At 36.3% G+C, this 18,281-nt stretch overlaps 1 protein-coding gene across 1 annotated transcript in view; it reads left to right on the forward strand.

Annotated features, from left to right (window-relative positions):
• Nucleotides 1–18,281, forward strand: part of LOC104128510 (cilia- and flagella-associated protein 69) — a 59,672-nt gene that overhangs the window by 1,388 nt on the left and 40,003 nt on the right. The window contains 15 exon segments of the mRNA XM_035896864.1: nt 156–252; nt 1,566–1,631; nt 2,688–2,797; nt 4,776–4,852; nt 6,583–6,681; nt 8,548–8,697; nt 8,822–8,999; nt 10,005–10,128; nt 12,680–12,728; nt 12,813–12,934; nt 13,403–13,619; nt 14,437–14,601; nt 15,865–15,983; nt 16,450–16,568; nt 17,642–17,723. Coding sequence (XP_035752757.1) covers nt 156–252; nt 1,566–1,631; nt 2,688–2,797; nt 4,776–4,852; nt 6,583–6,681; nt 8,548–8,697; nt 8,822–8,999; nt 10,005–10,128; nt 12,680–12,728; nt 12,813–12,934; nt 13,403–13,619; nt 14,437–14,601; nt 15,865–15,983; nt 16,450–16,568; nt 17,642–17,723 — 1,774 coding nt within the window.

An 18,281-nucleotide genomic window follows, 5' to 3' on the forward strand; every position in this document is an offset into this window, starting at 1 on the left:
CCTGGCCTGGCCTGGCTTGGCCGCTACGTCGATCTGAGAACAAGCCCCGGTTTGTGCTCCGGCGAACAGCCTGGATTTACCCGTCCGTGGGTAGATTCGTGTTGGCTCAACGCGGCACTTTCGCGTTTTAAGGTTTAAGCACATTTTAAGCACAGTCTAAAAAAGAAGTTAAAAGTGTGACTTTTCCAGGACACCCAGTTAAGATCAGTGGATCTGAATCACGTCATCAAACTACTGGAAGATTCAGACTCAGTAAGTAAGCCCGATACCCCGTTATTTCAGTTACACAGGTAGTAATGGGAGTTAAAGAAATGTTTTATACAATTACTTTAGTACCTGCCCCAAATAAACCAGATGGTGCTGGTGGGCGGGGCTGCAGAGCACAAAGCTGAATTTCTGTGTTCTGGTACGTGAACACTTCTTCTAAAGACAGTCATGGTAATAGAGAACGGCATCAATGATGTTTTTTTATTAAATATATATATAACCCAGTAGATCCTCACACAGGCACTTTTCAAAAAAAAAAAGACAAAAGCGCGTGCATATAAAAACTAGACGTGCAAAATTTCTAGCTTATCTAGGAGTTTTTGAGTGCTGAAACCTACAGCTGAGAAACAGAAATACATGCAGAGCTACTGAAAGCATGTCAGGAATTTATGTAGTTGCCCAAGTTAACTGCTAACATTTCTCCAGGGAGGTGCTTTTAAAGGCAGGAGAAATATACGAAGTTCAGGGTTGAGGAACAAATATGACTGCCTAGGCAGATGGGAGAGCATATCTCATAGACTTCCATAGACTGGTTTTGGTCTCCACAAGAAGATTTGGCAGACTAAACTCGCTAAAACATCAGTTATTTTTGATATAAAACCCTAATAATTTGTATTCTTAAGAACTCAGTTAAACATATCACATTTTAAGTTAATGCCCCACAGAGAGTTCATGTCCTTTTTTTTTCCTCCTTTTGATACAGACCAGATAGAATAAACTGACCGACTGAAGAAAAATGTGCTGGATGATACTGTTTACTGCTTCTCTAGAGAGTATAAGATATATGGTAAAATGCCCTTAGGATTCTGGGCTTGTAGATTCCTGAAACAACTTTCTGGCCTGCCCCAAGTTGCAGTGCTCTTCCCCAGCATGGGGATGGCTGCGTGTCACTGACACAGCCTGACATATCCTCTCTTAAGTCGCTTTCCACTTCGAATTTGAAGATTGTTTCCTAGTGGTGGCAGAGCTCCATTCTAAGCCACTTAGATCTACATTTTTATATATTTAGGTCGTGTGTCACCTAGGTGTGGTTTTCTTAGTTGTCTTTTGCAGAATCGCAAATAGTTTAAGAGGAAAAAAAAGCCTCTTTGATTACAAGAGCATGGACTCCATACTTAGAAATGAGGCTTGATCAAGGAGCTAATCCTGCTGCAAAGCACTTTCAGAATTTCATTGTGTCTTGTGATTTTTTTAATCTGGTTTCCACTTTCATTTGAACTTAAAAGGGGATAAACATAATCATTTAATGTTCTAAGGCAAACTGCAATTAAAACCTGCTTCTCATTCTTTTACTTAAGAAAGATTTGGAAAAAGAGCAGCTGAAAACTCTCAAGAAAGTAGTCAAGCGTTTTGAAAATGGGCTTGTATCCTTTTTGCCACTGTAGAATTCTGAAGTCATGGTGGTTTATGTATGATAATACTCTGACTTTTCAGCAAAGCATTTCATGATATGCTGTGCTTCCACGTGAAAAGCAGTGATGGTCCATGTATGTTCTCATCATTGGCCGCCTTGTGCACATATAGGCAAGGTTGGTAGGTTAGCAAGATTCTTGGATGCTAGATTCATTTGCTACAAAAGTCAGTAGAGGGATCTCACCTGTACAGTGGTCGAAAGTGTTCAAAATGTAATTAGGGTACTTTCAACTCTGAATAGACAAGCATAATAATTGTCACTACTTAAAAAGCAGCAGATAAAATAGCAATGACTTCCAGTGAGGAGGCATTTTAAAGAAAAATAAAGTCAGACTAATTTATCTGAAATTTTTTTCATATTTACAGTACAAATTGAAAAGCTTCCAATAATCAGAAGTACTGGGGAGGGTGTGGGCATATGGAAAATGCGATTAATTTTGTACAGTTCAGCTAATTACCACAGTGATTTAAGCTATCACATTACTTCACAATTGTGTTGTGGCTATGTACTTACAAGCAGTTTCCATGAGTCAGTGGATTGGGAGTAACTTCTCAGTCTGTGATCTGTTTGGGTTTGATTTTCTGCCTCTATCCTAAATTAGATGATCTCAATATGTGTTTGGGTCCAGATTTTCAAACTTCAGTTAGTCACTTGGGGCTAGAGTAGGGAAGAATTTAAATACCTCAAGGCTGTCTCAGAATTTACATAGGTAAATCTGACACTGTGATGTAAAAACTTTTCATCCTATATTTTTAGATATTCAGTGGTGAACTTCTGGTAAGTTCAGCTGATAAAGCTAAATCAGATTTGCAAGAACTGTACTTCTGTAAGGGTAAGGCTGCTTCGAAAAGCCTATTGACTCATATGCTTCATTTTAGACATCTAACTTTGAAAGCATTGGCCTTGTTTTTTCTTGGTTGTGTCTTTGAAGTATGATGAATACAGTTTTCAACTTCTGATTCATAGCAGTATGAACAATCTGATTTCCTTAACTTTAAACTAAAAGCCCCTAAAGGATTTAGCACAAGTAATTGAAATTCTTAACCTGTGTGCAGAAAAAATGAATGAACAAGAAGCTTTCAGTGAGCCTTTATGTGAACTTATTAAATTATGTGGGTAAGTACTTCAGCCCTTCTTTTAGAGATCTAAACACTGCTTATTAACATGTTCATACATTTTCTAAGGCAACTGACATATCCATACAGCATCTGTCTACAAGGCGTCTGTATCTGCAAGACATCTATTATATCACCCTTCCTTTTCATGAACTGCATTTTCCTTGAGTCCAATTTCTGTTGGCATGAAGGAGGGACCCATTTTAGCAGTTCAGTATCTGTGGAGCTACATATTACATCATTCAAAACCATATTGTAATTGGCCCCAGCTTGCATGGAAGCAAGATTCCCCAAGGTGTCTTACTGCCTACAGTAACTTGTTCTGGGACTGCTGGCCTCAAAAGATTTAACAGCTAAGTCCTGCCGAGGTACGTTTTGCTGTTTCAAACAAGCTCCCTAAGTGAGTTTAAAAACCTGAGGTGACACAAAGACATGTTGATATCTGAACGTAAGCTTTACAAAATGACAAGCCATATTGCAGAAGAGAAAGAACCACAGCAATTGGAGGATTTGGGATTTATAATTAATTTTAAAACATATTGCATGAACTTTTGGGCATCTTCATTGTCATACTGTACTTTAAATTATTTGTGGAGTAGAATTTCGGTGTTAACCACACCTGTCAGTAGTTTCCTCCTCCTCAATAATTCAATAAAGTTACTTATGGAATGCTTGTAACTAGAGTTACTCTTGTATTTAATGATAATTGAAGACAATAAGGGAGAGAAAAATAATGCCAGACAGAAAATGAGTCGCATAGTAAACCAGATATTCAAATAGGTTTTTACATAACTTTCCTCACAGTTATTGGGTTTAATAAACATGGAATTTCTCAGCTGAATCTTTTAGTTCCCTGAGCACCATCAGTTGTACTGCTTTCCTTTGCTGCCACACAGTGGAGAAAGAGAAAGTACACCAGAAAGTTTCATTTTCACTGGTGTTTGGCAGAAGCGTGACAAAACTGAGAATGAGTGTATAAAGTTGATAAAATGTAGTTGTGAGTAAGACTTTTCGTCTCTTACAGCAGTTCAGCAATAATTGTGGTTTCTGCAATGAATATATTTTGGAAGATTGCACCCTTGGGTTTTGCTTTAATTTCTGTACTATGGAAATTCCCCCACAATTCACTACTACTTCATATGACAAAGAGAAGCTTATAACTTGAGGGAGGGGCTGTTATTTAAAATTGCCTTTCAGATACTAGAACTCCTGTAGTAAAATTTTCCACTCTTTCATAACTGCTTCTGTTTACCTCTCTTCTTCCCACTTTTTTTTCACTGTCTGGGTTTTTTTTTATCCCCTATTTATTCCACTATTTGGTCTGTCCTTTCTTTTTCTCTGGCTATGTTTACAGAGGTAAACCTACCGGAAAGCTACTTCTACACTATGAGCTGCAGAGACCTTAGCATAATATTGTAATGTTTACTGTTACAGAATTTTTAGCGCTTACATGTTTATGTCATATCTGAGTATTTTGCAAATGTTATTGAATATTTCTTTATATCCTGTTTTTAAAAATAAATTTTGCATTCAGCTATTTGGAGTCAGTTTATTGGTTTTATTTTTATCCATTTCAGGAGGTCTTGCCCAGGGATATGATCCTTTTTTTCCACCTCTGCACGTGACTATGCATAGTTTAGCTCTGCAATAGCCCAATAGTGCCTAGGTTCCAGGATTTAATCTTCCACATTTAAATTACTTTTTTTAAATAAGTATTTCTTCTTATTATTATGAATTATGAAAATATTATCAATGAACATGTACCACCAATTGCCAAAATATAATTGCCAGATTATGGAACTGGAACTTTCAGTGTAGAATCAGCATTGTAAAGAATGTATTTGTCCTGGTAAAAGTGTCCTTATTTGCAAAAAACATTAAAGAAGAGAAAAGCTATTGAGCTTTTCTGGTGACTTGATTAAAGTGTTCTTCTGCAGTGTTTCAAGCATAGCTGTAATTTTTTTAATTCCATTTTGCAGGTTACCATTTCTAAAAAAGAAATTATCTGATGAAGTAAGCTATTCCATGGCAGTTTCAAAATCCATTGCACAACTGGGTGAGTGTAAATTGTTATGCCACAATAAAATTTTTATTATGCCATAGTAAAATGAACTGTATTATTAGCACAATTTTAATTTCTTGTTACTTCCTTAGTAAATGTAAGCAATTTCTTTAAATTATTCATTCAGTCCTCTGTGCTTTTTAGTATTAGAAACCATTCTTATTTTGCTGTGCAGCTAACCTGCAGTTTAGCTAGCCAAATTACCTATTTGCCAATGTCAGAAGCTACATGAGATAACTTTATCAGCACAGCTGAAGAACTAAACCTCTCTATAGCCTCTTTCATTTCATTTTGCTCTGACAAGTTGGTGTATTACTATAAAGACTGAAGCCTGGGATAAGGGGAACATGTATCCTTGATGGGGAAAATCTTTTTAGTAGGACCAGCAGTGACAAGACAAGGGGTAATGGTTTTAAACTAAACCAGGGTAGGTTTAGACTAGATATAAGGAAGAAATTCTTTACAATGAGGGTGGTAAAACACTGGAACAGGTTGCCCAGAGAGGTAGTGGAGGCCCCATCCCTGGAAACATTCAAGGCCAGGTTGGATGGGGCTCTGAGCAACCTGATCTAGTTAGCGGTGTCCCTGCTCACGGCAGGGGGGTTGGACTAGATGACCTCTAGGGGTCCCTTCCAACCCAAAACATTCTATGATTCTATGATCCTTCCTGCTTTTTTGAAACCAAGTGGAAGAAACAAGTGCGAAACAGTAGCTCCTGACTCCCACCTCAAACCTTCAAAACCCAAAAGCCTGAAGACCTATCACCTACAAAGGCAAAATGCAAGTCAGTTTAGTGCCATGCCTTACCTAGGAATAGCAATTTCTGACTTCAGCCTCCTGCTGCGTCTCAGGCCATGAGCTTCTATCTTTGAGAAATCTGTTTTAAGAGAGCTGTTGAGGAAAAGGTGTCAAAGTCATATCTTAATGTCACTGGACCTTAGTACCAAAATACCTTTTTACAACCTTGCATGTCACATTTGTCATTTTCAAAGAAAATACTGCAAGCACTGCAGGTCAAAAAGGATTCAGAATAGAGCAGGATTGATATATCAGCTCACTTAATGGTAAGATTTAAATGGTAAAGAGGTAGCACAATCAGCCTGTCACACATAAAAAACAGATTATCCTTGAAATGGGTGAGAAAAAAAGTATTTTTAGAAGTCTTCATTTTCCCAGGTCTGAGTAGATAGCAGAATGGCCTCCTGGTTTCAGATAGTTCCAGACTCTCTTTAGAGTACCATGTCCAAAAAGACACTAGAATCTGAAAGATTGTTTATATTATCCACGTTAGTCACTGGTAGCTCTCAATGGAACTCTATCTCATGGAAAAGGATCTCTTTCTGTGCTCCCTTTATGTCATATCATGTCTGCTAGAAGAAGAGTTTCTGACATGGTAATGGTGACAACAACCTAATGTAGTAGCTTTCCTCTGAATTCCATAGCTTCTGGACTAACATCCAGTCTCTTATAAGGGTCTGTAGCCGTAAAGCAGAGGTCACTTTTTGATTAACCTTATGCTACTCCTCCAAGACCCCTTTGTCCTCTTCAGTGTGGAAGTCCCTGTCCCTTGAGTGTTTTATAATCAAACTTTGCATGAAGTGACAGATTTTTAGAGAGTACGATCAAAGGAAACACTCAACACTGCAAATAGAAGTGTTAAGATTACTTTCTAAAAAATATTACAAACTTTGTAAATTACTTTTTTTTTTTTCTGTTTCTGACAGGTTATTTGATGAGGGTGCCAAGCTCTCAAGTTAGAATACAAATCTGTAAGTGTGTTGTTAGCTTTTATAATACGGAGCTACCAAGAAAACTACTTTCAGGTAAAGCACAGTATTTTCACATGTCACAAGAGATCAAGTGTTTATGATCCCAGCTACTTCGAAATGGCTCTTTTAATTAGCTAATGGTTTAATTTTTCATTGTAACTGTATCTCATATATTAAATGTATAGCATTGGCAAATATGCAATTAACATGTTTTTACAGAAATGCATACTAAGAATCTGAAATTAGTTCATCAATATACAAGGAATTAATTATTAAATTTACAGGATTAGGATTAAATAGTATCCAGAAAGCGTGAAGTGGTCAGAAGTTCTCTGAAACATGGATAGTGGAGGAAGAAAGAATAGTTAAGATCAGACTTAAAAGAAGGGAAATGTGATTTTCAACTTTGTCTGGAGAGAAGCAGCTCTGGTTTCACTTGTGTTGCTTGTGAGGGATAGATCTGAGCCCATCTTAATTTGATTGAGTTCATATTATGTGGACACATTTGAGCACAGGCTTTGAATAAATTTTGTGACTTGTCTCTGCAGAAAGGGGCTGATGTGCCTGCATATGAGCTCAAGCACGATCCTCTGGTATTATGGATAAGCATACAAACTGTCATCAGAAACCATTACTGTTTATTTGCTTGACCCTTATGATGGTGCCAGAGGCTGTTAGCAAACAAAGTCAATCATGGATCCCCTCCTAGAGGGGCACAGGGTCTCAATGTAGTGATTTATAGGCAGCCAAGCTACAGATGAACATTGTCACAATGTGGATGCAGAGCACAGGTGAGGGACCATGCTGGATGTGTGTGTACTCCCTTGCTGTGTTTCTACAGCATGGCCCTAGTACCTGTGCCCTCTTGCGAGTTTTCATTTATTATAGGAGGCCTAAAGAAGCTGCAGCTGCAACAGCCCTCATAAGATTCTGGAAATATGAAAGCGTATAAATCTGTTTTTACCTTACAAACAAGACTCAAATCCTGCAAGCAGCTATGTGTGCACCTAGTGTATATCTGTAAATAGTTCTATCAAGATAAGTGAATGTTAAATATTGAGAGATTTTATTTATCTCCTCCAGATTTAGAAAATAAGATATGTTATCTCAAAAATGAAGAATGTACTTCAGCCTGATTTTTTAAGTCAATTTCTTCATCTCTAAGCATATATGTAAAACTTGCCAAAGTCTGATCCTGCAGAATTCTCTTACCTTTCAAGTAATACTAACTTAGAGCCTAACAGAGTTTATGCTTAGTTAAAACTCATTTCACCATGTGGATTATCTGCATTTATCAATCCTGCATTTCATGTCATTCTATATATATATACTTTAAGCTATTTAAGATGAACTTTACTTTCATGAGCTGGCGTATATAAATTTCTTTTCTCAATGCTTCCCCTTCCGCCATTATTCAGTAATGAAATAAAGATTTGCATATGCATGGACAAAAGTAAAAACCGGGACACATTAGAAACTCAAGCTTATAAATAAAATGTTGGATTCACATATTTTAAGCAATGCAATAATAGAAGGCATTAATTCTCTAGTCAATAGGCTACAGAAGAGAAATAGGTCCTGCATGAAAAACTTACTGCATGACCTGAAGGTGGTTTTTTACCTCTCTATAACCCTGCTTGTTCCTTCATTCTGTAAATTCTAGGAAGCAATTAATTTGTTTATATAGCATTTTAGTTTTTTGGAGGGTAAGTCTGTTGGATATCCTTTAAGCACTATTAATACTGAGATAGAAGAAAAGCAGCTCCTGTTGTTCATTAGATGTTTTTTTCAATTGGTTTTAGGACTAAGGAAATATAATACTTGGTTCTCAGTCCTTTCTTGAGACAGGATGAATATTTTGTGAAGTAACCAAAATTCTGAATATTTACTGCATTATAACTAAAGCTATTGTATGTGCAGGTTACCAGCCAACAAGTGCAAACTATAAAATTCAGATGGCTGAATTAGGAGGATTAGCAGAAACTCTCGTTTTGTCATTAGCATTAGTTGAAAATCAACTTACTGAGAAGTTGTGGGTACTTAAAGCTCTGCAGCATCTCTCCAGCTCTGGTTAGTACAAACTGTTCTTTCAACGATCTCATTACCTCTGATCTTAGATCACTTGTTCTCTGAACATGCCTAAACTAATAACTGACCTACAGGGAATTAATTATTCAGATTTTCATAATTTCAGGAGTAAATTGCAGACTTATGATGAAGGCCCGAGCAGCCAGCAGACTCTGTTTGTATCTAAATGGTGTTGATCCCTCAGGACAGCTGGTGTTCCGCTCCTCAGAAATCCTATGGAACCTGTTAGAAAACACCTCAAAAGAAGAAGTTGTTAATCAGCTCAGTAGCTTGGAATGTGTACAGTAAGTGCAGGGAAGCATTTAATGAATTAATATTGTAACGCTGGAGACATCTAAAGCATTGCTATTGTGTAGCATTTTGTTTGAAATGAATCGAGAGAAAATACAAATGGGGAGTGGAGGTCTCTCATTAAGTTCTCATTAAGTTTTCAGTATTAACATATCTGATTCTCCAAAATGGAAGCACTACTGGATCACACCTCATAGCGAAGCAGCCCATGATTTAGACCCCTCAGGCATCTGTTTCTGTTTCAGCAAGTTAGATAGCACTGTGGCCTGTGAGATGCCAGGAAACAATACATGATCCAAGAGGTGCCTGCCAGGTAGCTTACAAACTCAGTGGCCAGAGTGTAGATAAAAGCACATCCAGTCAAGTTGAAAACTATTTCATTGCCAAGGCTCTCCTTATTTCATGAACACAGTGATCCACCACCAATTCTTTCTGTTACAGGGCAAGAGGGGGATCAAGGTTCTCTGTTGCATAGTGCAGGAGGTATAGCCCTATCTATTGCTTTGTATAATGAAAAAGTTAATTGCACCATTTTCAAGCTCACGTTAGGCTTGGTAAGCCAGTTATAAGATGAATAGGCAATTCTATGCTGTGATACACAAAGCTTAGTTCTAGATCCTCCACTGGAGTAAATAACAGGTTACCCCTTAGTGAGTTACAATGTTTTCATTATTTAGAATTAGACCATTTCTTCTTAATAATCATTCAACTACATCCAGTTCCATGCTTGAGTAAATATTATGTCTTTCTATTAATTAATTATAACACATACAGTGGAAGGCGCAATTTGTAATACATGCACCTTGCATACATGCTTAAACTGGATGTCTAGTGGTACACATAAGAATCCATTTCATAGTAAAGCTTTAAGTTGTTTCTCTTGCAGTTAAACCCTAAGGCTTTGAAAAGTATGAAGCTGAATGAGGATTCATATACCTAAAGCTGTCTAAAATTAGAATATGAAAAGGAAAGTTAAAATGCATTTCCCTTTCTTTAAGTGCTTTGAAAGAAGTATTTGTAGACCTTCTCATGCACGGCTTCCGGCATTATGATCGTCAGCTACGGAATGACCTTTTGGTGATTGCCACATTGCTAGCTGAAAACCCTGCAGCACCTATGATTGTAAGTATTTATAGTTACATTCCAGAGACTAATTATTTCTCCTTTACTATTATATATTCAGTATTTTTCCCCATTAGGCTTCTAATATTTGTTCTACTCTGTCTCCAGTGCTTTCCTCCTTCTTAGATTTGCTGAGCAAGAAACCATTTTTCTTTCTGCAATTCCCTTTACCTCAAAGAGACTTTTGTAGGTCATTAGCCTGGAGTACTAGCATCGACCTTATTTAATACTTAGAAAATTACACTAACACTATTCAAGTGCAAAAGTTAACATTAACTCCTGTGTTCTTGTACAGATTCTCAGATGTGCTGCCCTGTTAGAAGTGTTTTGCACTAAATCTCATTTGTTGTTTGAAGATGTAGGAGTAGAGAGTATATTCAGATGGCCCAAATTCAACTTAAGTATCTGTGCCTCATAACCAGGAACAAAAAGGGTCCTCCAAAAATCAGCTCAGAAGCTCTAAATAAGATGCTGAGAAAATAATTACTTAGATCCAGTTAGTAAGAGGCACATAAATTCTTTCTAAGACGAGGTCACATAAATGTAGTCCAGAAGGCACTGTTATGACTTGCCTAAAAAGTAGATGACTCATTCTTCTGTAATATTCCAGAATTTTTATGCAGAAACTGCAGAGAAGTTAACTTTTTATAGACGTTAATACTCTTTTACTCTCTTGTTTTACAGTTTAAATTTAGAACTTCAAATGCAGTTGTGACATACATACTGAATAATTAAGCAATCAAATTCCTGTAGACCTATTGGCTGTTCAGGAATGGATTACTTTCAGGGAATTAATTTCTCCACTTCAGTAGAAGTTTCCCAATTGGCTGTATTACTAAATAGATTTTATAGTCTGTAGTGAAGTTTACAGATTTTTCATTCAAGCTTTCCTTTTTATCACTAGCCATTATGAAATGTCTGTTATACTATTGCAGCAACATATTTGATGTCTGAAACATTCAAATTGTTTATCTGGCTGTAGAAACAGGGCCGTTTTTTCCTACAAGATAAATAACCAGGACACATCTTTTTAATTCCTTATACTACAAGGAAGAAAAATTGTTTCAATGCAAGGAAAAAATGAAAAACTTTTAATTTAGATTCTGTATTCTCAGCTTCCCTAGAGATTTTACCTCACTTGTGGAGATAAGGTACAAGGTATAAATATTGTGTAGACAAAACCATTAACATTACCATTGAATTCTGCCTTGTAGATAATACCAGAGAAATTTTCATCAGAATGTTTTCTTTTTTTCTGAATATACTTTCCAAGCAACTTTGGAAAACCCAGTCTTGTGTGTAATGTGATTCAGAAACCAGCACAGGAATCTGAGCCTTAGAAAAGGAAAACCATTCTCTCACCACAAGTAAACTGGAAAATATATGTAATGTAAAAGTCGTGATGATATTAATGACGATTATCTCTGTGTTACAACAAAACTGTCTGTTTGGTAATTGCTTACTGGTTTCCATCATAATTTAGTACTGCATTAATCAGCAAGGAGAAAACATTAATAAGTTTTAATGTTTTTTATTTAACCAATTTGCAATGGCTTTGTACAGAGAATAGAGATACCATAGAGACAAAAGCTAATAGGCAATATAGTTGTGTACTTCAATATTTTCTTTAAAATTACTTTTGCAATATTTTTCTGATTGTTAAAATCATTTGGGTGTATGCTAACTTCCAGAGCTAGGCTGAACAAATCTGAGACCAGCTTTTTGGGGGTGCATCTAAAAAGCTGCTGCAAAACTAATAGAAGGCTTGATTCTGTTGTAGTCTGTGTAGTGTTCGGTGAGCTCTGCTCCTGTTGGGAGCTGCTGGAAGGCTCTGTGGTGGCTTTGCTGGAGTACTGAGGCCAAGCTGATGTATTCTGTTGGTCAAGAATAGCAACGTCCTGGTACCATGGCTTCTAATCACCTTAGAAATGAAGCTCTTTTGCCTCTAGTGTGCTGCATAGACACCCCCTAGCCTCGGTTCTATCCGTAGTTACATTAGACATAATAGTCCTTCCGTTAGCTCTTTAGGATCTGTAAATTACATGATTTTATTTTCTGAATTTTTGATGTATAACGTTTGTAAATGCATGTTGCTTGTACATGCAGTTTTCATGTGCTTACTAGTAAATGCACTGAAGTTGAATATAAGTGTATTAGTATGCAAAACTGAAGGCACCAAATCGTGTGTACTGATGACCCTGATGTACAAACTTGTACATGCACAAATGCATTTAAAAAACCACAACTCTAACAGTGCTGAGAATACGTTTTTTCTTGTGTGGTAGATTATAGCAGTGAATACATGTCTGGGGCTTCCCCATACAAGTTCAGACTTGTACTGAATGAGACATGGGTTTGTGCCTTTAGGACTGTAGTTAGTATTGTACAATGTCCAAATGTTTCATCTCTTCTATGATAAAATTCTGTTTATTCTGCCATAGGATACATTAATCTCTGTGTTCTGAAGAAAAAAGAAAAACTAAAATGAAATCATGTCTTAATTTCACTGCAATTTAATTTAATTAATGTATGTTTTTTGAATGCCTATTAGGAAAGTGGATTTGCAAAGCTGTTAATAGTACTTGCAACGTTTACTGAAGGTAAGATATTTCATACTGCATAATTACACTATTTTTACTTTTAATGATGAATTCTTTGTAACTTATCTACAATTTCCTTTGTAGTTAAAATTCCCAATCCCTTGGTAAAAGGTCTTAAATTTACCTACTCTTACGAGGACTTTGAGCTGAAGAAGTTACTATTTAATGTAATAGGAGTCTTAGCTAAAGACCCATGTGCTCTACAGGTAAGTTGTAACAGAACAGAAGATACAATAAGCAAAAGAAAAAAAAATTCACAGGAATATTATTTAGCTGTCCATCTGGCATAGTCCAGTAGACTGAAATTAGCTGTTCTCCAAATCAAGAATTTATACATAGCTTCAGACCAAGTCCTGCTATTTGAAAGCAACATACAGTTTCTATTTTAGAAGTTGCAAGCCTAGACCATGGTAGGAAAATCAGCTGACAAGAGACTGCAAAGCATTATTGAAATACATGTGAAGAACATAATAAAGTTTAACAAACTGCAGTCTCTGGGAATGCTACAGAATATAAACAGAGTGTGTCTGTACTTGTAACATTCATGACATAATTTCTCAATAAAAAATAATTTTCTTAGTGTAGTTAGATAGAGTTAACTCATTGGTTTAGATTTTTCTTACTTGCATGTGAAACCTGTAAGCTGTCTCTCTCTCTTTGTCTTGACTCCGCAGCTTCTCAGTGAAAATGATGTGATGCCAGCTTTGCTTTGTTATGTAAAACCAAATCAAAAGCCTGGATTTCATGACTGGTCTGCTGCCCAATATGAAGAATTACAGCTTCATGCAATTGCTATTTTAGCTTCAGTGGCTCCCTTACTAGTAGATAAATATCTGTCCTGCCAAGCGAATACTCTTCTCCTCGTGTTTCTAGAATGGTGTATAGGCCAAGGTCAGTAGGTGCTCATGGCTTTCATGCACAATAACCTCAAAACACAACTCAGCTGAACTTACTTTCTTTGACAGGAAGGAAAAATGTAAAACTCATGAAGTCAGAATGATTCTTTTTCAATAGGTCACTTAGGAAACTAATGTTTCTAAAAAAAAATAAAAGACCATAGTATTTTTTTTTTACTGAAGGATAAGCTGGTGCCCCATTCCCTGTGTACCACTATATTGATATGCCTTCAATTGAGTGGGCAGCCACACAACTCTAGTGCCCATGTTTTAAGCTAGTCAAATACACTTACGTGGCAAGTCCAACCAGTAATTCCTGCCATGAGGCAGGATGCATTAAATCAAACTTAAGAGCTGTACATAGTAAGACAGCTTCCAAACTAAAGCTGGCTTATGGCCATCCGCTAAGAGTATGGGCTAAGCAAAAAGATAATTAACTGCACCTACTGTCATGGACTGGTTTTCTGGGGATGGATAGTTTTCATAATAAAAATGATACATTTTCCTAGGAAGAATTTTTCATTTGGGTCAAATGGATATCAAAATGTTGATATTACATGTCATGCTAGAGAAGATATTTTGAGTTTTGGAGACTGCTCATTGACCTAGTAAGGTTAAAAAAATTGTAATAATTTTAAATCTTCCCAGAAATCATAACTTTCTTATGAATGTAAAACATACAGCCCTACACAGAAAGGTTTATTACTAGATGGTTTTAAACAAGAAGCCTTTTTTTTTTTTCCCTGAGCACAAAATTATTCTGAACATACACTGTCTGCTGAAAAAAAATATTCATTGTGATTGTTCCACAGATCCTTTCTTTGGTCAAGGTAACAGTTTCCATGGAACAGGCGGTCGTGGCAACAAACTTGCACAAATGCGCTATAGCCTGAGAGTGCTGAGATCTGTTGTGTCCCTTTATGATGAAGCTGTGAACCTTAATTTGTGTGACCAGGGAGCAATTAGCCAGCTACTGGGTAAAGCACAATTTGTATTGCTGTACTTAAATTAGTACATTTCTGTTGACACTAAGAATGTTTGTGCTTTTTTGTGTGCTGTGGTTTTAGTGTGTTACTCCTTTGACTGCTGAAAACCTAAAAAACCTCAAACAATTAATCCAAGATGTAATTGATTTGATTTTGCATTTTATTACACTTTAACACATCAAATTGAATGAATTAAGCAAAACAGACAGCTGTAAAAGCCTAGGTGTTTAATTTCAGAGTGAAAGCTGCCCCTTCTCCCTTTATTATACATCTTGTTTTCACCGTGGTAGCCACTAGGAATTCCAGCCATGAGTCTTGTTCTACCTAAGTCTATTATGGTGTCACTTTCCAAAACTCCTCCTCAGAGCAGAAGAAAATTAATATCAATATACTTTTATGTGAATAACATTATGAAGAATAAAAGCAGAATAAAACTGCTTAACCACTGCTTCTGCAATTTTAGAGCATTTTCTTGTTCAGTAACACATACCTACTATTAAATTTGGTTTTAAGTTCCAATACATACTGGCTTAAGTTCTTTTCTTACAATAATAAGTTGTTCCAGTACTCTAAGGGTCATACTAGAAGAAACAAATTAGGTAAGATCCCTTGGAATTTGAAGAGTATGTTCTAATAGAAAGCCTAGAAATAAAAGATTTTATATCCTCACTTGAACACCAGTGAAAACTCTATGGAAGCTTACAGATTTTAGCAAAAGCAAAAGTAACACTAAACCTTACATATCAGATTCAAGTAACTTTTCTTACTTTGGGGGAGTTCTGTGTTTGAATGTCCTCTTTCAGATAGTGGTTCCAAGGCTGATTTGCTCATCAGTGGTGGTATTTTATGTCTCTCCCACATTTCCACAGTCAACATAAATGTTGTGAGGCTGTACAGTAGAGCAAATCATCACGTAAGTTCTTTGCCTTTTTCTAGGAGTTCCTTAATTCAGATCAGTTCCCTGAATTCATTGCCCTGGCACAATACAAGGGGCAGCACAGAGACTGAACAAAGAAGTCAGTGCAGGCTGCTACCATTACTCTGTCACTAAGTGTGAAGTCCATGAAACTGCAGCGTTAGAGTGCTGCAGTTCTGTAAGCTATTATAAAACAGAGGAGATAAAACTGAACAGCATAAGTAAATTCCTTTTAAAATCCCGTGGTGTAGATTTGGCTTTTTTAAAAATCAGCAGCTGTAATAGAATTCTGACTTGTGTATAGGACATTCACATGTATAAAATATATTCATTTATAGACATCCTAAAGTATGTAGCAAACAAATCTAAAGAGAAAGAAGATGCCATTCTACTGGAAGCCCAAGCTGATATATTATTTCTTTTGTCTGCTCTCTGTGAAAATGATCTCCACAGAAAGGTATGTATCTTTCCACCTCATACTGTGCAGAAATGTCAAAACATGGTATATTTTCATTTAAAGGATACTGGTTGGGTTTTTTTATTCAAAAGCAGATGTCAGCTGTAGTTCATTGCTAACAAGTCAGGTCTGATAACTGGTTTCTGTGACAGTTAAAATGCAAAATCACTTAGGAAGTGTCTTCTATTTAATTGCTAATTTACCAGTTTTTAAATGAATATATGAAAGTGTGATAATGAATGAAATTAGCAGTTTGGAAAAACTAAAAATCTCTTTCTTATGTGTATCATAAAGAATATATCATGCTCTAACAAGTGGGCCAAATTTATTACGATATAAATATTTAAATTTTTCAATTTTGTTTGTATTTTCTTATATTTAATATAATTTATATATTTCTCATATTTATTTACTATTCAGTAAATGTTATTTAAGAAACATGTTGGTTTAATTAACATTTCAACAGGAACTCTTCAGCTATGAAGGAGTGGATATACTTATCCCATTCATTCAGATGGATCCAAAGAAGTTATATAGTGGATTAGGCCACAATTGTCTCCTCTTTAGTGCACTCGACTGCTTGTGGTTAGTAAAGTATTTTAGAAGCAGTAACTCTTAAAAACTTCAACTCTTGTACTTTTTAGGTTTGCAATACTATGGCCTTTCTCTGCACATATAGGCCTTTCTTCTATTTAAAAGATATATAAATCCCTCATACAATGTGACTAATTAAAAATGATACAAAATAAACAGAATATTCTGCATGTATTCTCTTCTAAATAGGGGTTCGGTATGACAACCTAACTCCCCACACAATAGTCTAACTCCCCGCACAGAGTGACCCCCTGACATGCAGAGTTACCTAAGAATTTCTAAGAGAGAGAGGTGTATGGTTAGAGTCTGTAAATAACTTCAGAGAAGCAAACAGAAGGCAAGAATAGATCAATATTAGCTAAAAACTGTGTAAGCATAAGAAGTGTTAGTAAACTGGCTGTGTTGGGCTAGAAATACATTAAAGATTGCTATCAGAGAATGCCAACCTATAGGAGGATAACCAAAAGTTAATTTGCTCTAAGGCAGAGGTTGATAAATACATTGAAAGCCATATGATATGTTTGTCTGGGAGAAAAGACTGACGCAGGAGATCCCTTCAGTTTCTGTGTTAATGAACATAAGTGAGGAAGAGGGAAGAAGAGAAGGAGGTAACAGCAGCATGAATTTCAAGCTCGGAGCAGCACGCACTGTTGCCAAAAAAACGTGTTGCTTGTCTCACCCCCTTGATTCTGCTGGCAGAAATATTCACACAGCCCTGCAATAAGCCAAATCAGGGACATGATCTAGCTAAATTTTAGCCTCCTTTACTGAGTTAGTTTTAATTCAAATCTATATTCTAATCCAATTCATTGTGAACCTGCCAAATTTCTTGGGCTGCTACAAGAAAGGTGTGCCACCTGCAAGAGAGAAAAGAGCAATAGGGTGTATTTAGTTACACAGTGTAAAGGAAAAGGCATTTGAAACATGATTTTTATACTCCCTGAGGGTATGAAGTGTATTCCATGCCAAATATATTTACACAATTCAGTAAAATAAATTAGATGCTTGTATAATGTTTTAAAGCATGAAAATGTTTCTACACAGTGAAATTATTTCTGTTTAAGGTCCTGTGTCATTGGATGTTACATTGCAGAGGATTATTTTCTTGAAAAACAGGGCATTTTTCTCCTTCTGGATTTGTTGGCAGTAGGTATTTTTATTATTGTTGTTACAGAATGAGAGAGTGGTAAAACAACATGGAAAATTGCATTATTTTTGTTACAGTATCTCCTAAGACTATTATAATGCTAACAAAAAGGTCAGTGTATGTAATTCCTTGAGATAGGAAGGTAACCACACACCAGACTATCTGCTCAGAAATGATTGGACAGATTTTCCATGTATCTTTTTTAAAAATAAGTATTTGACAGAGGGAGTTTTAAATTTACCAAAAGTATATTCTTTTTAAAAAGAAAACTCAAACGATGCTCTTACTTTGGATAACATCTGTGTTTAGAAAAGCACCTCAGTTCTTACTTCATCTTGAAGTTAGAACTGGCAGAGTTAGTATACACTTCAAGGCTTTAAAAGTTTTGATGTTTAAAGTTACTTTGTACATGTATTTTGTATGTATAGCTACTTCTGTGGGTCTTGGACATAGAGCTGGCAGAGGCATTTCCCCTCTCACAAAATAAGTGTCTGCTTTCCTTGTGTCATCCCCTCCTCATTCTCGCCGTTCTTACTGCCAGCCTCTGATGCCCTTGA

The sequence above is a fragment of the Egretta garzetta genome, unplaced genomic scaffold, assembly GCF_000687185.1.
Source record: "Egretta garzetta isolate BGI_Z169 unplaced genomic scaffold, ASM68718v1 scaffold30, whole genome shotgun sequence".
In the NCBI taxonomy this organism is placed as follows: Eukaryota; Metazoa; Chordata; class Aves; order Pelecaniformes; family Ardeidae; genus Egretta; species Egretta garzetta.